Source organism: Pelobates fuscus, chromosome 11, assembly GCF_036172605.1.
Source record: "Pelobates fuscus isolate aPelFus1 chromosome 11, aPelFus1.pri, whole genome shotgun sequence".
Classification (NCBI taxonomy): domain Eukaryota; kingdom Metazoa; phylum Chordata; class Amphibia; order Anura; family Pelobatidae; genus Pelobates; species Pelobates fuscus.
The window spans coordinates 138,217,888-138,235,260 of NC_086327.1; the positions used below are offsets into that span (position 1 = coordinate 138,217,888).

General features: G+C 41.4%; 1 protein-coding gene across 1 annotated transcript in view; it reads left to right on the top strand.

Annotated features, from left to right (window-relative positions):
* The first annotated feature begins 7,787 nt into the window (after positions 1 to 7,787).
* LOC134577648 (beta-galactosidase-1-like protein 2) overlaps positions 7,788 to 17,373 on the top strand; it is a 68,359-nt gene continuing 58,773 nt past the window's right edge. Inside the window, exon 1 of the mRNA XM_063436506.1 lies at positions 7,788 to 7,899. Within this exon, the coding sequence (XP_063292576.1) occupies positions 7,829 to 7,899 (71 nt within the window). The 5' untranslated portion in view covers positions 7,788 to 7,828. The remainder of the gene's footprint in view (positions 7,900 to 17,373) is intronic.

Below are 17,373 nucleotides of genomic sequence, written 5' to 3' on the forward strand. Positions count from 1 at the left end.
ATAGGATGGTGGCTGTATATTATTGGGAATATTAATACACAGGATATTATTAGGATGGTGGCTGTATATTACTGGGAATATTAATACATGGGATATTAATAGGATGGTGGCTGTGTATTACTGGGTATATTAATACACGGGATATTAATAGGATGGTGGCTGTATATTATAGGGAATATTAATACACGGGATATTAATAGGATGGTGTCTGTATATTACTGGGAATATTAATACACAGGATATTAATAGGATGGTGGCTGTATATTACTGGGAATATTAATACACGGGATATTAATAGGATGGTGGCTGTATATTACTGGGTATATTAATACACGGGATATTAATAGGATGGTGTCTGTATATTACTGGGTATATTAATACACGGGATATTAATAGGATGGTGGCTGTATATTATTGGGAATATTAATATACGGGATATTAATAGGATGGTGGCTGTATATTACTGGGAATATTAATACACGGGATATTAATAGGATGGTGGCTGTATATTACTGGGTATATTAATACACGGGATATTAATAGGATGGTGGCTGTATATTACTGGGAATATTAATACACGGGATATTAATAGGATGGTGGCTGTATATTACTGGGAATATTAATACACGGGATATTAATAGGATGGTGGCTGTATATTACTGGGAATATTAATACACGGGATATTAATAGGATGGTGGCTGTATATTATTGGGAATATTAATACACAGGATATTAATAGGATGGTGGCTGTATATTACTGGGAATATTAATACACGGGATATTAATAGGATGGTGGCTGTATATTACTGGGTATATTAATACACGGGATATTAATAGGATGGTGTCTGTATATTACTGGGTATATTAATACACGGGATATTAATAGGATGGTGGCTGTATATTATTGGGAATATTAATATACGGGATATTAATAGGATGGTGGCTGTATATTACTGGGAATATTAATACACGGGATATTAATAGGATGGTGGCTGTATATTACTGGGTATATTAATACACGGGATATTAATAGGATGGTGGCTGTATATTACTGGGAATATTAATACACGGGATATTAATAGGATGGTGGCTGTATATTACTGGGAATATTAATACACGGGATATTAATAGGATGGTGGCTGTATATTACTGGGAATATTAATACACGGGATATTAATAGGATGGTGGCTGTATATTATTGGGAATATTAATACACGGGATATTAATAGGATGGTGGCTGTATATTATTGGGAATATTAATACACGGGATATTAATAGGATGGTGGCTGTATATTATTGGGAATATTAATACACGGGATATTAATAGGATGGTGGCTGTATATTACTGGGAATATTAATACACGGGATATTAATAGGATGGTGTCTGTATATTACTGGGAATATTAATACACGGGATATTAATAGGATGGTGGCTGTATATTACTGGGAATATTAATACACAGGATATTAATAGGATGGTGTCTGTATATTACTGGGAATATTAATACACGGGATATTAATAGGATGGTGGCTGTATATTACTGGGAATATTAATACACAGGATATTAATAGGATGGTGGCTGTATATTACTGGGTATATTAATACACGGGATATTAATAGGATGGTGGCTGTATTTTACTGGGAATATTAATACACAGGATATTAATAGGATGGTGGCTGTATATTACTGGGTATATTAATACACGGGATATTAATAGGATGGTGGCTGTATATTACTGGGAATATTAATACACGGGATATTAATAGGATGGTGGCTGTATATTATTGGGAATATTAATACACAGGATATTATTAGGATGGTGGCTGTATATTACTGGGAATATTAAACGGGATATTAATAGGATGGTGGCTGTATATTACTGGGAATATTAATACACGGGATATTAATAGGATGGTGGCTGTATATTACTGGGTATATTAATACACGGGATATTATTAGGATGGTGGCTGTATATTATTGGGAATATTAATACATGGGATATTAATAGGATGGTGTCTGTATATTATTGGGAATATTAATACACGGGATATTAATAGGATGGTGGCTGTATATTATTGGGTATATTAATACACAGGATATTAATAGGATGGTGTCTGTATATTACTGGGAATATTAATACACGGGATATTAATAGGATGGTGGCTGTATATTACTGGGAATATTAATACACGGGATATTAATAGGATGGTGTCTGTATATTACTGGGTATATTAATACACGGGATATTAATAGGATGGTGGCTGTATATTATTGGGAATATTAATATACGGGATATTAATAGGATGGTGGCTGTATATTACTGGGAATATTAATACACGGGATATTAATAGGATGGTGGCTGTATATTACTGGGTATATTAATACACGGGATATTAATAGGATGGTGGCTGTATATTACTGGGAATATTAATACACGGGATATTAATAGGATGGTGGCTGTATATTACTGGGAATATTAATACACGGGATATTAATAGGATGGTGGCTGTATATTACTGGGAATATTAATACACGGGATATTAATAGGATGGTGGCTGTATATTATTGGGAATATTAATACACGGGATATTAATAGGATGGTGGCTGTATATTATTGGGAATATTAATACACGGGATATTAATAGGATGGTGGCTGTATATTATTGGGAATATTAATACACGGGATATTAATAGGATGGTGGCTGTATATTACTGGGAATATTAATACACGGGATATTAATAGGATGGTGTCTGTATATTACTGGGAATATTAATACACGGGATATTAATAGGATGGTGGCTGTATATTACTGGGAATATTAATACACAGGATATTAATAGGATGGTGTCTGTATATTACTGGGAATATTAATACACGGGATATTAATAGGATGGTGGCTGTATATTACTGGGAATATTAATACACAGGATATTAATAGGATGGTGGCTGTATATTACTGGGTATATTAATACACGGGATATTAATAGGATGGTGGCTGTATTTTACTGGGAATATTAATACACAGGATATTAATAGGATGGTGGCTGTATATTACTGGGTATATTAATACACGGGATATTAATAGGATGGTGGCTGTATATTACTGGGAATATTAATACACGGGATATTAATAGGATGGTGGCTGTATATTATTGGGAATATTAATACACAGGATATTATTAGGATGGTGGCTGTATATTACTGGGAATATTAAACGGGATATTAATAGGATGGTGGCTGTATATTACTGGGAATATTAATACACGGGATATTAATAGGATGGTGGCTGTATATTACTGGGTATATTAATACACGGGATATTATTAGGATGGTGGCTGTATATTATTGGGAATATTAATACATGGGATATTAATAGGATGGTGTCTGTATATTATTGGGAATATTAATACACGGGATATTAATAGGATGGTGGCTGTATATTATTGGGTATATTAATACACAGGATATTAATAGGATGGTGTCTGTATATTACTGGGAATATTAATACACGGGATATTAATAGGATGGTGGCTGTATATTACTGGGAATATTAATACACGGGATATTAATAGGATGGTGGCTGTATATTACTGGGAATATTAATACACGGGATATTAATAGGATGGTGGCTGTATATTACTGGGAATATTAATACACGGGATATTAATAGGATGGTGTCTGTATATTACTGGGAATATTAATACACGGGATATTAATAGGATGGTGGCTGTATATTATTGGGAATATTAATACACGGGATATTAATAGGATGGTGGCTGTATATTACTGGGTATATTAATACACGGGATATTAATAGGATGGTGTCTGTATATTACTGGGAATATTAATACACGGGATATTAATAGGATGGTGGCTGTATATTACTGGGAATATTAATACACGGGATATTATTAGGATGGTGGCTGTATATTACTGGGTATATTAATACACGGGATATTAATAGGATGGAGGCTGTATATTACTGGGAATATTAATACACGGGATATTAATAGGATGGTGGCTGTATATTACTGGGTATATTAATACACGGGATATTAATAGGATGGTGGCTGTATATTACTGGGTATATTAATACACGGGATATTATTAGGATGGTGGCTGTATATTATTGGGAATATTAATACACGGGATATTAATAGGATGGTGGCTGTATATTACTGGGAATATTAATACACGGGATATTAATAGGATGGTGTCTGTATATTACTGGGTATATTAATACACAGGATATTAATAGGATGGTGTCTGTATATTACTGGGTATATTAATACACGGGATATTAATAGGATGGTGGCTGTATATTACTGGGAATATTAATACACGGGATATTAATAGGATGGTGTCTGTATATTATTGGGTATATTAAACGGGATATTAATAGGATGGTGGCTGTATATTACTGGGAATATTAATACACGGGATATTAATAGGATGGTGGCTGTATATTACTGGGAATATTAATACACGGGATATTAATAGGATGGTGGCTGTATATTACTGGGTATATTAATACACGGGATATTATTAGGATGGTGGCTGTATATTATTGGGAATATTAATACACGGGATATTAATAGGATGGTGGCTGTATATTACTGGGAATATTAATACATGGGATATTAATAGGATGGTGTCTGTATATTACTGGGAATATTAATACACGGGATATTAATAGGATGGTGGCTGTATATTACTGGGAATATTAATACACGGGATATTAATAGGATGGAGGCTGTATATTACTGGGAATATTAATACACGGGATATTAATAGGATGGTGGCTGTATATTACTGGGTATATTAATACACGGGATATTAATAGGATGGTGGCTGTATATTATTGGGAATATTAATACACGGGATATTAATAGGATGGTGGCTGTATATTACTGGGTATATTAATACACGGGATATTAATAGGATGGAGGCTGTATATTACTGGGAATATTAATACACAGGATATTAATAGTATGGTGGCTGTATATTACTGGGTATATTAATACACGGGATATTAATAGGATGGTGGCTGTATATTACTGGGTATATTAATACACGGGATATTAATAGGATGGTGGCTGTATATTATTGGGAATATTAATACACGGGATATTAATAGGATGGTGGCTGTATATTACTGGGAATATTAATACACGGGATATTAATAGGATGGTGTCTGTATATTATTGGGAATATTAATACACGGGATATTAATAGGATGGTGGCTGTATATTACTGGGTATATTAATACACGGGATATTAATAGGATGGTGTCTGTATATTATTGGGTATATTAATACACGGGATATTAATAGGATGGTGTCTGTATATTATTGGGTATATTAATACACGGGATATTAATAGGATGGTGGCTGTATATTATTGGGTATATTAATACACGGGATATTAATAGGATGGTGGCTGTATATTATAGGGAATATTAATACACGGGATATTAATAGGATGGTGGCTGTATATTACTGGGTATATTAATACACGGGATATTAATAGGATGGTGGCTGTATATTACTGGGAATATTAATACACGGGATATTAATAGGATGGTGGCTGTATATTACTGGGTATATTAATACACGGGATATTAATAGGATGGTGGCTGTATATTACTGGGAATATTAATACACGGGATATTAATAGGATGGTGGCTGTATATTATTGGGTATATTAATACACGGGATATTAATAGGATGGTGGCTGTATATTACTGGGAATATTAATACACAGGATATTAATAGGATGGTGGCTGTATATTACTGGGAATATTAATACACGGGATATTAATAGGATGGTGGCTGTATATTACTGGGTATATTAATACACGGGATATTAATAGGATGGTGGCTGTATATTACTGGGAATATTAATACACAGGATATTAATAGGATGGTGGCTGTATATTACTGGGTATATTAATACACGGGATATTAATAGGATGGTGGCTGTATATTACTGGGAATATTAATACACAGGATATTAATAGGATGGTGGCTGTATATTACTGGGTATATTAATACACGGGATATTAATAGGATGGTGGCTGTATATTACTGGGTATATTAATATACGGGATATTAATAGTATGGTGGCTGTATATTATTGGGAATATTAATACACGGGATATCAATAGGATGGTGGCTGTATATTATTGGGTATATTAATACACGGGATATCAATAGGATGGTGGCTGTATATTATTGGGTATATTAATACACGGGATATCAATAGGATGGTGGCTGTATATTATTGGGTATATTAATACACGGGATATTAATAGGATGGTGGCTGTATATTATTGGGAATATTAATACACGGGATATTAATAGGATGGTGGCTGTATATTATTGGGTATATTAATACACGGGATATTAATAGGATGGTGGCTGTATATTATTGGGTATATTAATACACAGGATATTAATAGGATGGTGGCTGAATATTACTGGGTATATTAATACACAGGATATTAATAGTATGGTGGCTGTATATTACTGGGTATATTAATACACGGGTTATTAATAGGATGGTGGCTGTATATTACTGGGTATATTAATACACGGGATATTAATAGGATGGTGGCTGAATATTACTGGGAATATTAATACACGGGATATTAATAGGATGGTGGCTGTATATTACTGGGAATATTAATACACGGGATATTAATAGGATGGTGGCTGTATATTATTGGGTATATTAATACACGGGATATTAATAGGATGGTGGCTGTATATTACTGGGAATATTAATACACGGGATATCAATAGGATGGTGGCTGTATATTACTGGGAATATTAATACACTGACTGACTGAGTGACTGAGGGACGGACGGACGGACTGACTGACTGACAGACTGAGTGACAGACTGACTGAGTGACAGACTGACTGACTGACAGACTGACTGACTGACAGACTGAGTGACAGACTGACTGAGTGACTGACTGAGTGACAGACTGACTGACTGACAGAGTGAGTGACTGACTGACAGACTGACTGACTGAGTAACTGACTGACTGATATACTGACTGAGTAACTGACTGACTGAGTGACTGACTGACTGACTGATATACTGACTGAGTGACAGACTGACTGAGTGACTGACTGACTAACTGACAGACTGAGTGACTGACTGACTGACTGAGTGACAGACTGACTGACTGACAGACTGAGTGACTGACTGACTGACTGGGTGACTGACTGACAGACTGACTGACTGAGTAACTGACTGACTGACTGATATACTGACTGAGTGACTGACTGACTGACTGATATACTGACTGAGTGACAGACTGACTGACTGATATACTGACTGAGTGACAGACTGACTGACTGATATACTGACTGAGTAACTGACTGACTGAGTGACAGACTGGCTGAGAGACTGACTGACTAACTGACTGAGTGACTGACAGACTGACTGACTGAGTGACTGACTAACTGACTGACTGAGTGACAGACTGACTGAGTAACTGACTGACTGATATACTGACTGAGTGACTGAGTAACTGACTGACTGATATACTGACTGACTGAGTGAGTGACTGACTGAGTGACTGACAGACTGAGTGAGTGACTGAGTAACTGACTGACTAACTAAGTGAGTGACAGGACCATAAGGAGCTGCTCTCCCAGCCCCGCCCTCTTTGTGTCCGTTAGACAGGCCCCGCCCTCTTTGTCTCTGTCAGACAGGCCCCGCCTTCTCCGTGTTGGCCAATCAGCGGCCGGCAGTACCCCGTGGCTTCGCGTTGCCCCGGTAACAGGAAGTAATGGTGCAGAGCTCCGGGAGCCATGAGACGGGACCAGCGGCGGAGACTGGCCGTACTGAGCGTCATCGTAATCACCGTCTTCATCGTCACCAGGTACCGGGAACCATCACACATCGGGCACTACACACACCGCATACCGGGAATCCCCACACCGGGCATTACACACCGCATACCGGGAATATCATACCGGGTACCGGGAATCCCCACACCGGGCATTACACACCGCATACCGGGAATATCATACCGGGTACCGGGAATCCCCACACCGGGCATTACACACCGCATACCGGGAATATCATACCGGGTACCGGGAATCCCCACACCGGGCATTACACACCGCATACCGGGAATATCATACCGGGTACCGGGAATCCCCACACCGGGCATTACACACCGCATACCGGGAATATCATACCGAGTACCGGGAATCCCCACACCGGGCATTACACACCGCATACCGGGAATATCATACCGAGTACCGGGAATCCCCACACCGGGCATTACACACCGCATACCGGGAATATCATACCGAGTACCGGGAATCCCCACACCGGGCATTACACACCGCATACCGGGAATATCATACCGGGTACCGGGAATCCCCACACCGGGCATTACACACCGCATACCGGGAATATCATACCGGGTACCGGGAATCCCTGCACCGGGCATTACACACCGCATACCGGGAATATCATACCGGGTACCGGGAATCCCCACACCGAGCACCGGGCATTACACACCGCATTCCGGGAATATCATACCGGGAATCCCCACACCGGGCATTACACACCGCATACCGGGAATATCATACCGGGAATCCCCACACCGGGCATTACACACCGCATACCGGGAATATCATACCGGGTACCGGGAATCCCCGCACCGGGCATCACACATACTGCATACCGGGCATTACACACCGCATACCGGGAATATCATACCGGGTACCGGGAATCCCCGCACCGGGCATCACACATACTGCATACCGGGCATTACACACCGCATACCGGGAATATCATACCGGGTTCCGGGAATCCCCACACCGAGCACCGGGCACTACACACACCGCATACCGGGAACCCCCACACCGGGCACCGGGCATTACACACCGCATACCGGGAATATCGTACCGGGAATCCCCACACCGGGCACCGGGCATTACACACTGCATACCGGGAATATCATACCGGGTTCCGGGAATCCCCACACCGAGCACCGGACATTACACACCGCATACCGGGAATATCATACCGGGTACCGGGAATCCCTGCACCGGGCATTGCACACCGCATACCGGGAATATCATACCGGGTACCGGGAATCCCCACACCGAGCACCGGGCATTACACACCGCATTCCGGGAATATCATACCGGGAATCCCCACACCGGGCATTACACACCGCATACCGGGAATATCATACCGGGTTCCGGGAATCCCCACACCGAGCACCGGACATTACACACCGCATACCGGGAATATCATACCGGGTACCGGGAATCCCCGCACCGGGCATTACACACCGCATACCGGGAATATCATACCGGGTACCCCCACACCGGGCACTGGGCATTGCACACCGCATACCGGGAATATCATACCGGGTTCCGGGAATCCCCACACCGAGCACCGGGCATTACACACCGCATACCGGGAATATCATACCGGGCACCGGGAATCCCCACACCGGGCACCGGGAATCCCCACACCGGGCACCGGGAATCCCCACACCGGGCACCGGGCATCACACATACCGCATACCGGGCATTACACACCGCGAATATCATACCGGGTACCCCCACACCGGGCATTACACACCGCATACCGGGAATATCATACCGGGTTCCGGGAATCCCCACACCGGGCACCGGGCATTACACACCGCATACAGGGAATATGGTACCGGGAACCCCCGCACCGGGCATTACACACCGCATACCGGGAATATCGTACCGGGAATCCCCACACCGGGCATTACACACCACATACCGGGAATATCGTACCGGGAATCCCCACACCGGGCATTACACACCGCATACCGGGAATATCGTACCGGGAATCCCCACACCGGGCACCGGGCATTACACACCGCATCCCGGGAATATCATACCGGGAACCCTCACACCACATACCGGGAATATCACACCTCACACACACCGGGAGACTGTCCGTACTGAGCGTCATCGTAATCACCGCCTTCATCGTCACCAGGTACCGGGAACAGAGTATCACACATACCGGGAATATCACACCGGGTGTTACACACACCGGGAATATTATACCGGGAACCGCACCTAGAAAAATACACCGGGCACAGAGAGCATCTCACACACAGCATACCGGGAACCAGGGAACATCACACCGGGCATCACATACTGGGCACCGCGCCTAGAATATCACACCTCACACACACCGCGAGACTGACCATAATCACCGCCTTCATCGTCACCAGGTACCGGGAACCCTCACACCGCATACCGGGAACATCATACCGGGCAACGGGAATATCACAGACCGAGTATCTCACACACGGTGACCGGGCATTACACAGCATACCGGGAATATCACACTGGGCACCGCACCTAGAATAATACCAGGCATCACACACCGGGAGACTGACCGTACTGGCGTCATCGTAATCACCGCCTTCATCGTCACCAGGCACCGGGAACCGAGTATAGCACACCAGACATTACACACCGCATACCGGGCATCTCATACCAGGAACCGCGCCTAGAATAATACACCGGGTATCACACACCGGGAATATCACAGACCGAGTATCTCACACACCGCACACTGGGCATCACATACCGGGTATTACACCGCATACCGGGAACCGCACTTAAAATAATACACCGGGTATCACCGGGTTAATCCACTCACTGCGCTCCGAGTATCACCGGGTTAATCCGCTCACTGCGCTCCGGGTATCACCGGGTTAATCCGCTCACTGCGCTCCGGGCATCACAAGGTTAACTCACTGCTTGAGAGCTTACAATACAGTCAGTGTTTCGCAACTCTTTCAGTGCTGGAGAAGGATTTATAGCCCATGACGCGTTTCACAGACCTGGGGATGACTTATAATACATCCTGTCCTTAAAGGGGTTAATAATCCTCATGCCAGGGGTGATTTACAATACAACCTTTCCTTCAGAGGGCTAATTCACTTGTTCCCATGTTGTGTTGGGTCATTTTACAGCCTTTATTACTATTTAACCCCTTAAGGACTGAGACAAATATACAAGTTGTGAACAGAACAAAACCTGGCATTTGCACTATATGTCTGTCCAACCGTAATTCACCTCTTTCATATTAAATGCACCCCCCCTTATTATATATCATTTTATTCAGGGGGGGGTGCATTAACATCACATGTTATAGAACTACAACTCCCATGATGCCTTGCATGCCTTTAGAATGACAAACTATCATTGAAGCTGTATCATCTGGGGATCTACCATTTGGGCACCCCCTACACAGTATTAGAGGAAAGTACGAACAGCATTTCCTGATAAAACCTGAGTCTCCCAGGCTGTCCCAGGCTGCTGAGTAATCCTATTTCAGTTTGCAGGTGCTCTGACCAATGCAAAGCACATGGAAAATCTATATGTGCACTTCACAATGACAAAAAGCACCTAGTAAGTACACACAACGTGTAGACTGGAATCTGTTAACCCAATAGATACCAGGTCCAGTACAACGTCCTTACCAAAGTCTGCTGAACTCTCAGACAAAACATTGCAAAGGGCTCCCTGCTTAGAGGAGAAAGTTGTAGAAAGGAAACGGGAGGTTTGGATCTTCATAGAGGTGATCGCTATATAATCTCACATTCTGTGAGTGCAACGAATGAGGGATCTTTTAAAACAGAATTATGCTGTGAGCTATTTTCATGTTTGGATTTTAGATAAGCCATAACCAGAAAATATACTATGCTTTCTGCATACAGGTGAAAGGTTGCATAGTATAAAGCGTATGGTATTTGTCCTGGTGAGTATACACATTCCCTTCAGGCTTTTTGCAGTGATCACTGTTTTTTTTTTCCAGAGAAAATGCAGTGTTAACATTACAGTCTAGCAGTACCTCCACTGGCCACTCCTCAGATGGCTGCTAGAGGTGCTTCCTGGGGCAGTGCTGCACAGTGTGACTGACATTCAGTGTCTCCACCCTCTGCCTGCAGACACTGAACTTTCCTCATAGAGATGCATTGATTCAATATATCTCTATAAGGAGGTGGTGATTGTCCAAAATGGTGTTTGGCTCTGACACCTGGCCCACCTCCTTGGCTGAGAGATCAGAATTGATCATCTCAGCCAATCCAATGCTTTCCTTCTGATGAAGTCAGGCATGCAGGCACATCACGGGCAGAGCCAGCAGCTGCAGACTGTAATGAATGTAAGATTTTACTGTATTCAGGAAGTAAGGGGGAGGGAAGGGGTTGATATGGTCGTTTTAACACTATAGGGTCAGGAATACATGTTTGTATTCCTGACCCTTTAGTGTTCCTTTAAGTATATAAAAGTTGGTTATCAGTTCTACAAAGGGTTCAAAAGGTGAGAACAATATAAAATAAAAACTGAGCTAAATCTGCACCAGGCAACCAGTTAGTTTGTATGGAAATAATGTTTGTTGCCTAGGAAGCAATAACATTTCCATTTTATATCACTCACAGAGAAACATTGTGTATCCCCTGTTTGCATTTTATTAATTACACAGCAACTAACCTAATTTCATAAGCATGAAAAGTACGATCATACCTTTTTATAAAAGCGTTCCTTCCTCTTACCTACCAATCCTAACCTGTCTCTTAATGACAGAGGTTTATTCAGTAAACACTGACAGGGTTATTCATTGACATGTGAATTGTCAAGAAGTCAAAGGGAATTTCAAAATGGAAGCCAAAATCACTGAACAAAAATGGAGAATGTTTTTCAGTAAATCTTTTTTTTTTTGTCAGTCAATTTTTATTGAGGTTCCCTTAACCCCTTAAGGACACATGACATGTGTAACATGTCATGAAGTCCTTTTATTCCAGAAGTTTGGTCCTTAGGGGGTTAAAACAAACCAGAGAAATATACAATAAATAAAGCACATAGAATGCAGAATATCTGTTCACAAATATGGTATGACTTTTCAATTGTGGTACAAATATTAACACAGAATAAGTAGTCAGTACGCAATGCACAGGGATCAAACACAAGCAGAAACCACCGGCGAGGTAAGTGTATGCCCTGCAAGAAAACTGTGGACGCTATAGAAAAAAGGACCATGCAGCAATTTCCAGTGAGCTTTTTCCTGGACTTGGTCAGACCAAATTCGGCCATTTCTCAGGCTTAGAAAAGGCCATCCAGGATGCAGTAATAAGGTTACCAGCTGGAGGGTGACAGGAGAATTGCAGAGTTTCGCAACTCTGGCCCTCAGTCCTGGTAAGAGCCCAAGGACAGTGTCCACCCCCCTCCACACCCTACTTCTGGCATGTGGGCCATTGTCGCCCAGGGGCACTCCCATCACTTTCAGCCAACCTGGTGCGGTGCTGAGGAACTCCAGGATGTAGTGGACCAAGTATGAGGTGAAGACCCCTCACAGCTCTGGAGTCAGGAAGGGAGTAATGCACTGAGGTTCCTTTGGAAAGCACCCAGGCTTCATCAGTTATTGTAGGTAAAGTCTGCTGTTGACTAAGACACTCCCAAAATTGTGCATACTATTCATCAAATGCTGTAAGAAAAGAACCTTCCTGCTGAAATGGATGTTTTTCCCATATTCTGAACATGCAGGTTGAGTTCCCATATTCTGAAGACGCAGGTCACCTTGAGATGCCCACACAGATGCGCTGGTCCAAGTGGGGGAGACGGGCACATGAACAACAGTTCTTCCCAGTAGGACATAAAAAGATTTGCATAACTTGGGGCAAATCTGGTCCCCATGGCATTACCTTTAGTTTGGAGGTAACATTGGTTATTAAACCAAAGAAAAATTTTATTTAAAATATTAATCCCCTCAATTAAAAAATCCATGTGGGAATTAACAATATTTCCAAACTTGGTTAAAAAAGCTGCAATAATCAATCCTGAGATCACCTTTACCTTTCCATTCAAGGTTCTTATTTAAGTGGCTCAGAAGCACGTGAGTGAGACTAATCATCTACTGTGTTTCACTTTTTAAAAACGTTATTACCCAATGTTTTCCTTTTTGTATTACAGGATTATCCCTTGCTTTGTATGTGGTAATATTTGCTCTTTTTTCGTGTGCTCTCACCAATTTATATATTCTGTTGGTGTTGCACTTTTGTATGTGTGGTGGAGTGAACCACGTAGGTGATAGTAGCACCATATTTTATTGGGTTTTTTCTATCAACCTCGTGTGTGTGTGTGTGTGTGTATATATATATAATTACGACTGGATTCACATTATAATATCCAATTGAAGGGACACTTACAAATGCTTGTTTTCTGCAGGCAAACCAACATAAATCAGGCTAATGGCTAAGGGGCAAATAAGTATTGCCTAATAAAATATTGCTGTAATAAATAATCTAAATCTATAAATACCGTAACCTTGCTGAATGTTTTAAACCCTGGGCTATGCAGGAGCCCTCTGTGGAGTTAACCCTTTCTCCAATGCAGTAAGCTATCAAGCTGGTGCTAATAATGGTGTTTTGTAAAGACAGATTCTGTTAGAATTGGCAGCTGTCTGCTCGCTAATTCTGTCCATCCTGATTGTGGAAAATAGTTTGGACCATATTTGCTGGAAGCTAGCTGCCAATTCCGTCTCATTATTATTCTATTTGAGTGTTCAGTGGAGTAATTGAAATTTTCGACCCTATATTTTTCAAGCATTCGGCAGCACCCAGAGGGGCCAAAATCTGGACTACATTTGCACCCATTGTCTGCCTTCCTCTATTCAGATATTTAGAAAACATTGTCCGATTATTCACTAAGGTGAGATTTCAAGGTGAATTTATGGTCAATATTTCCAAACTGTAAAAATTCTCGAGGACCGCTGTGCTTTCCGTACAGCTAATGTAGCATTAGGTTTGGAATTCTTTTTGAATTAGTAAATAATCCTGTTTAAATGTAGCCTGGCTGTTAGCCTACAAATGTCCCCCAGATTATCTTGGATCATTATTGCTATTTGTGCTGGGATCTATTTAGAATAAACCTCTTTGGCTAGTGGGTCTGATGTGTAACGTGATCGTTGCCATGCGTCTACCAGCTATGTGCAGCAATTGGCAGCTTGGGTTTCTCTTAAGGGAGAAGACGGAGTTTAAGTTAAGTTTAGCGTGCAGCTTGCTGCTTGGAGAGGCTCGATAAGGTTGTTTAAACTTTAGGCGGTCTTACGCTAAGCATTCCAATGTAATAATTTATTTTTATTATATAGGATGAAGGGAAAATCATCTATTTTATACCTTCCAACATTTCACATGGACAAAGAAAGACACTCTAATTTTAGGCGTGTAAGGGGGGGGGAGGGAAGGGGCTGTTATGAGAACTTTTAGGTGGCTTACTAATAACAATTACTAAAATATAATTAAGAACAATACTAGCAACATTAGGATAGATAAGAGGGATTTGTGCCCAAAAAAGGGACTGTCCCACCTAAATCTGGGACAATTAGGAGATATGAGTCTAGAGTATAATTGTTTTTTATTTTTTTGCAGAGTGTGTGGGGGTTAGATCTTATTACAAATGCACATTGTTTTGCACTAGGCAATATAACTGTCTTAGACAGCTCTGAGGGTTTGTCTTAGACCTGTGTTAATTTTCTCCAACTTACTACAGTTCTCTGACACACAGAGCTAAAAGAAAGCTGAGTTGCTCTTTGCACCATCTGTGTTGAATTATGCACCATTATGGTGGCACTTAGGGTGACTCTTCACACAGTCAGTCCTCCATGCAGTCCTGCTATCAGTGGAACAGTCCCAATTTCAGGGTTTTGTCTTGTCGCTGTAGGATCAATTGGGAACTGTCTCTGGACAGCACAGCATGAACACATCACTAGACGTTCTTGTGCTGTGAAGCAGATGCTAGGACCATGCAGGAAGTGTTTCAGTAGCCCTCCCTTCTCAGTCCTGAAGGCTAGTGGCCAATCAGAGAGCCTATCAGTGGGCAGGCACGCATGTTCTCCAAGTGGGCTCATCCATTTTGGGCGTTGCTAGCAACGCGGGCCACATTACTGGCGATGTTTCCTCTTGACCCTGCTTACCCCATCTCAATTGCTACTTTAAATTAGTACATTTCATAATATGGCTTTCCTTGAGGCTTCAGATGGTTTGTAATACAAATTATATTCTGTTTCTGTCCTTTCTTCAGAAGGAATATTAGTCTACAGCCAAGCAGTTGAACACAGAAAACATTATTGGGGGCACAACAAGAACATGCATAATTTAGAGGGACACTCCACTGCCCAAATACAAAATAAATAAAATCACTTTTTGGTAGATATGCTCCAAATGAAAACTTGCATGCATTTAATTATACATTGTTTTTTCATTGTAGTTATATCCAAACAGCTTGCAGAAACTGCAGTTCTCTGGTCGGCTGCATTTGGGAGCCCTCCCTTTCTAACCCCTCCCAGACTTTCTGTGGCTGTCCAATCACAGACTTCCCAATGCCGCTCAATGAGAAGTCTTTGCAAGGCAGGTTCTCTGGGCAATTGCATTCTTTTGAGTTCAGTGCAAATAAGCTAACCAAACCAGGAAGTAACATGAATTGTTGTCTGCTTGAAAAGCAAGGGATTTGTGTTAGGCATTTTCATATTTGTTTTTATTTGTTTTACACGCTGGTCCCTGAGGAAGTTTTCTGCGGAAAGCAAAATGCGTAGGACTCATTTGGCTTTTGTTTTTAATTTTTTTTTTTTTTTTTAATTTTTTTTTATATATGCCAATAAAGCAATTATTACCTTTCATTATGTCTCTGGATTTTAACATTATTGGAATTCCTGAATTTTGGCTTCCGGATTGGTACCACTATCAGGAGAGGGCTACAAACCTCAAACCTCCCCCCCCCCCCCCCCCCCCCCCCTTATAACCAACAGGGGAGGCCCCTATAGGTTTGTTACTACATCTAATTTTGATATCTGGTGGATCCCAGAATGTTGTCTTTGTAATTTATAAAAGTGTAAATGTATCTATTGAAATCTGAACCATTTCCAAAATGAAATAAAGTGGACACACTCTACACACATAAAGCTTTTCAGCAAGCTAGGTGTTACCTTATGGTATCTGCGGTAGAAATTGCCTTCCTGGCAATAACGAAGTGCCTCTCAGCAGCCCTGCGCCAGTATACCTGACTTCTGCAGCCATATTATAGCCCCACATCTGCCCACGGTAATGACGACGTCAACGTGCATGTGACGTCACGCAAAATATGCGCACGCACATTTTGGGGTCAAAGGCCGGTTACGGCTAATCGGATCTGTAGGAGGCTTAGTTAAACTCACTTTTACTTTTTCTCATTGCCCTATCGTGTTTTCCCTTAGATGGTTATCCGAGAGTGTGTTCCTATTGTGTGTTTCTGGTTCTGGACTTCGGGGCTTAGTTTTGACTTCCCTGACTTCTGGTATGTTT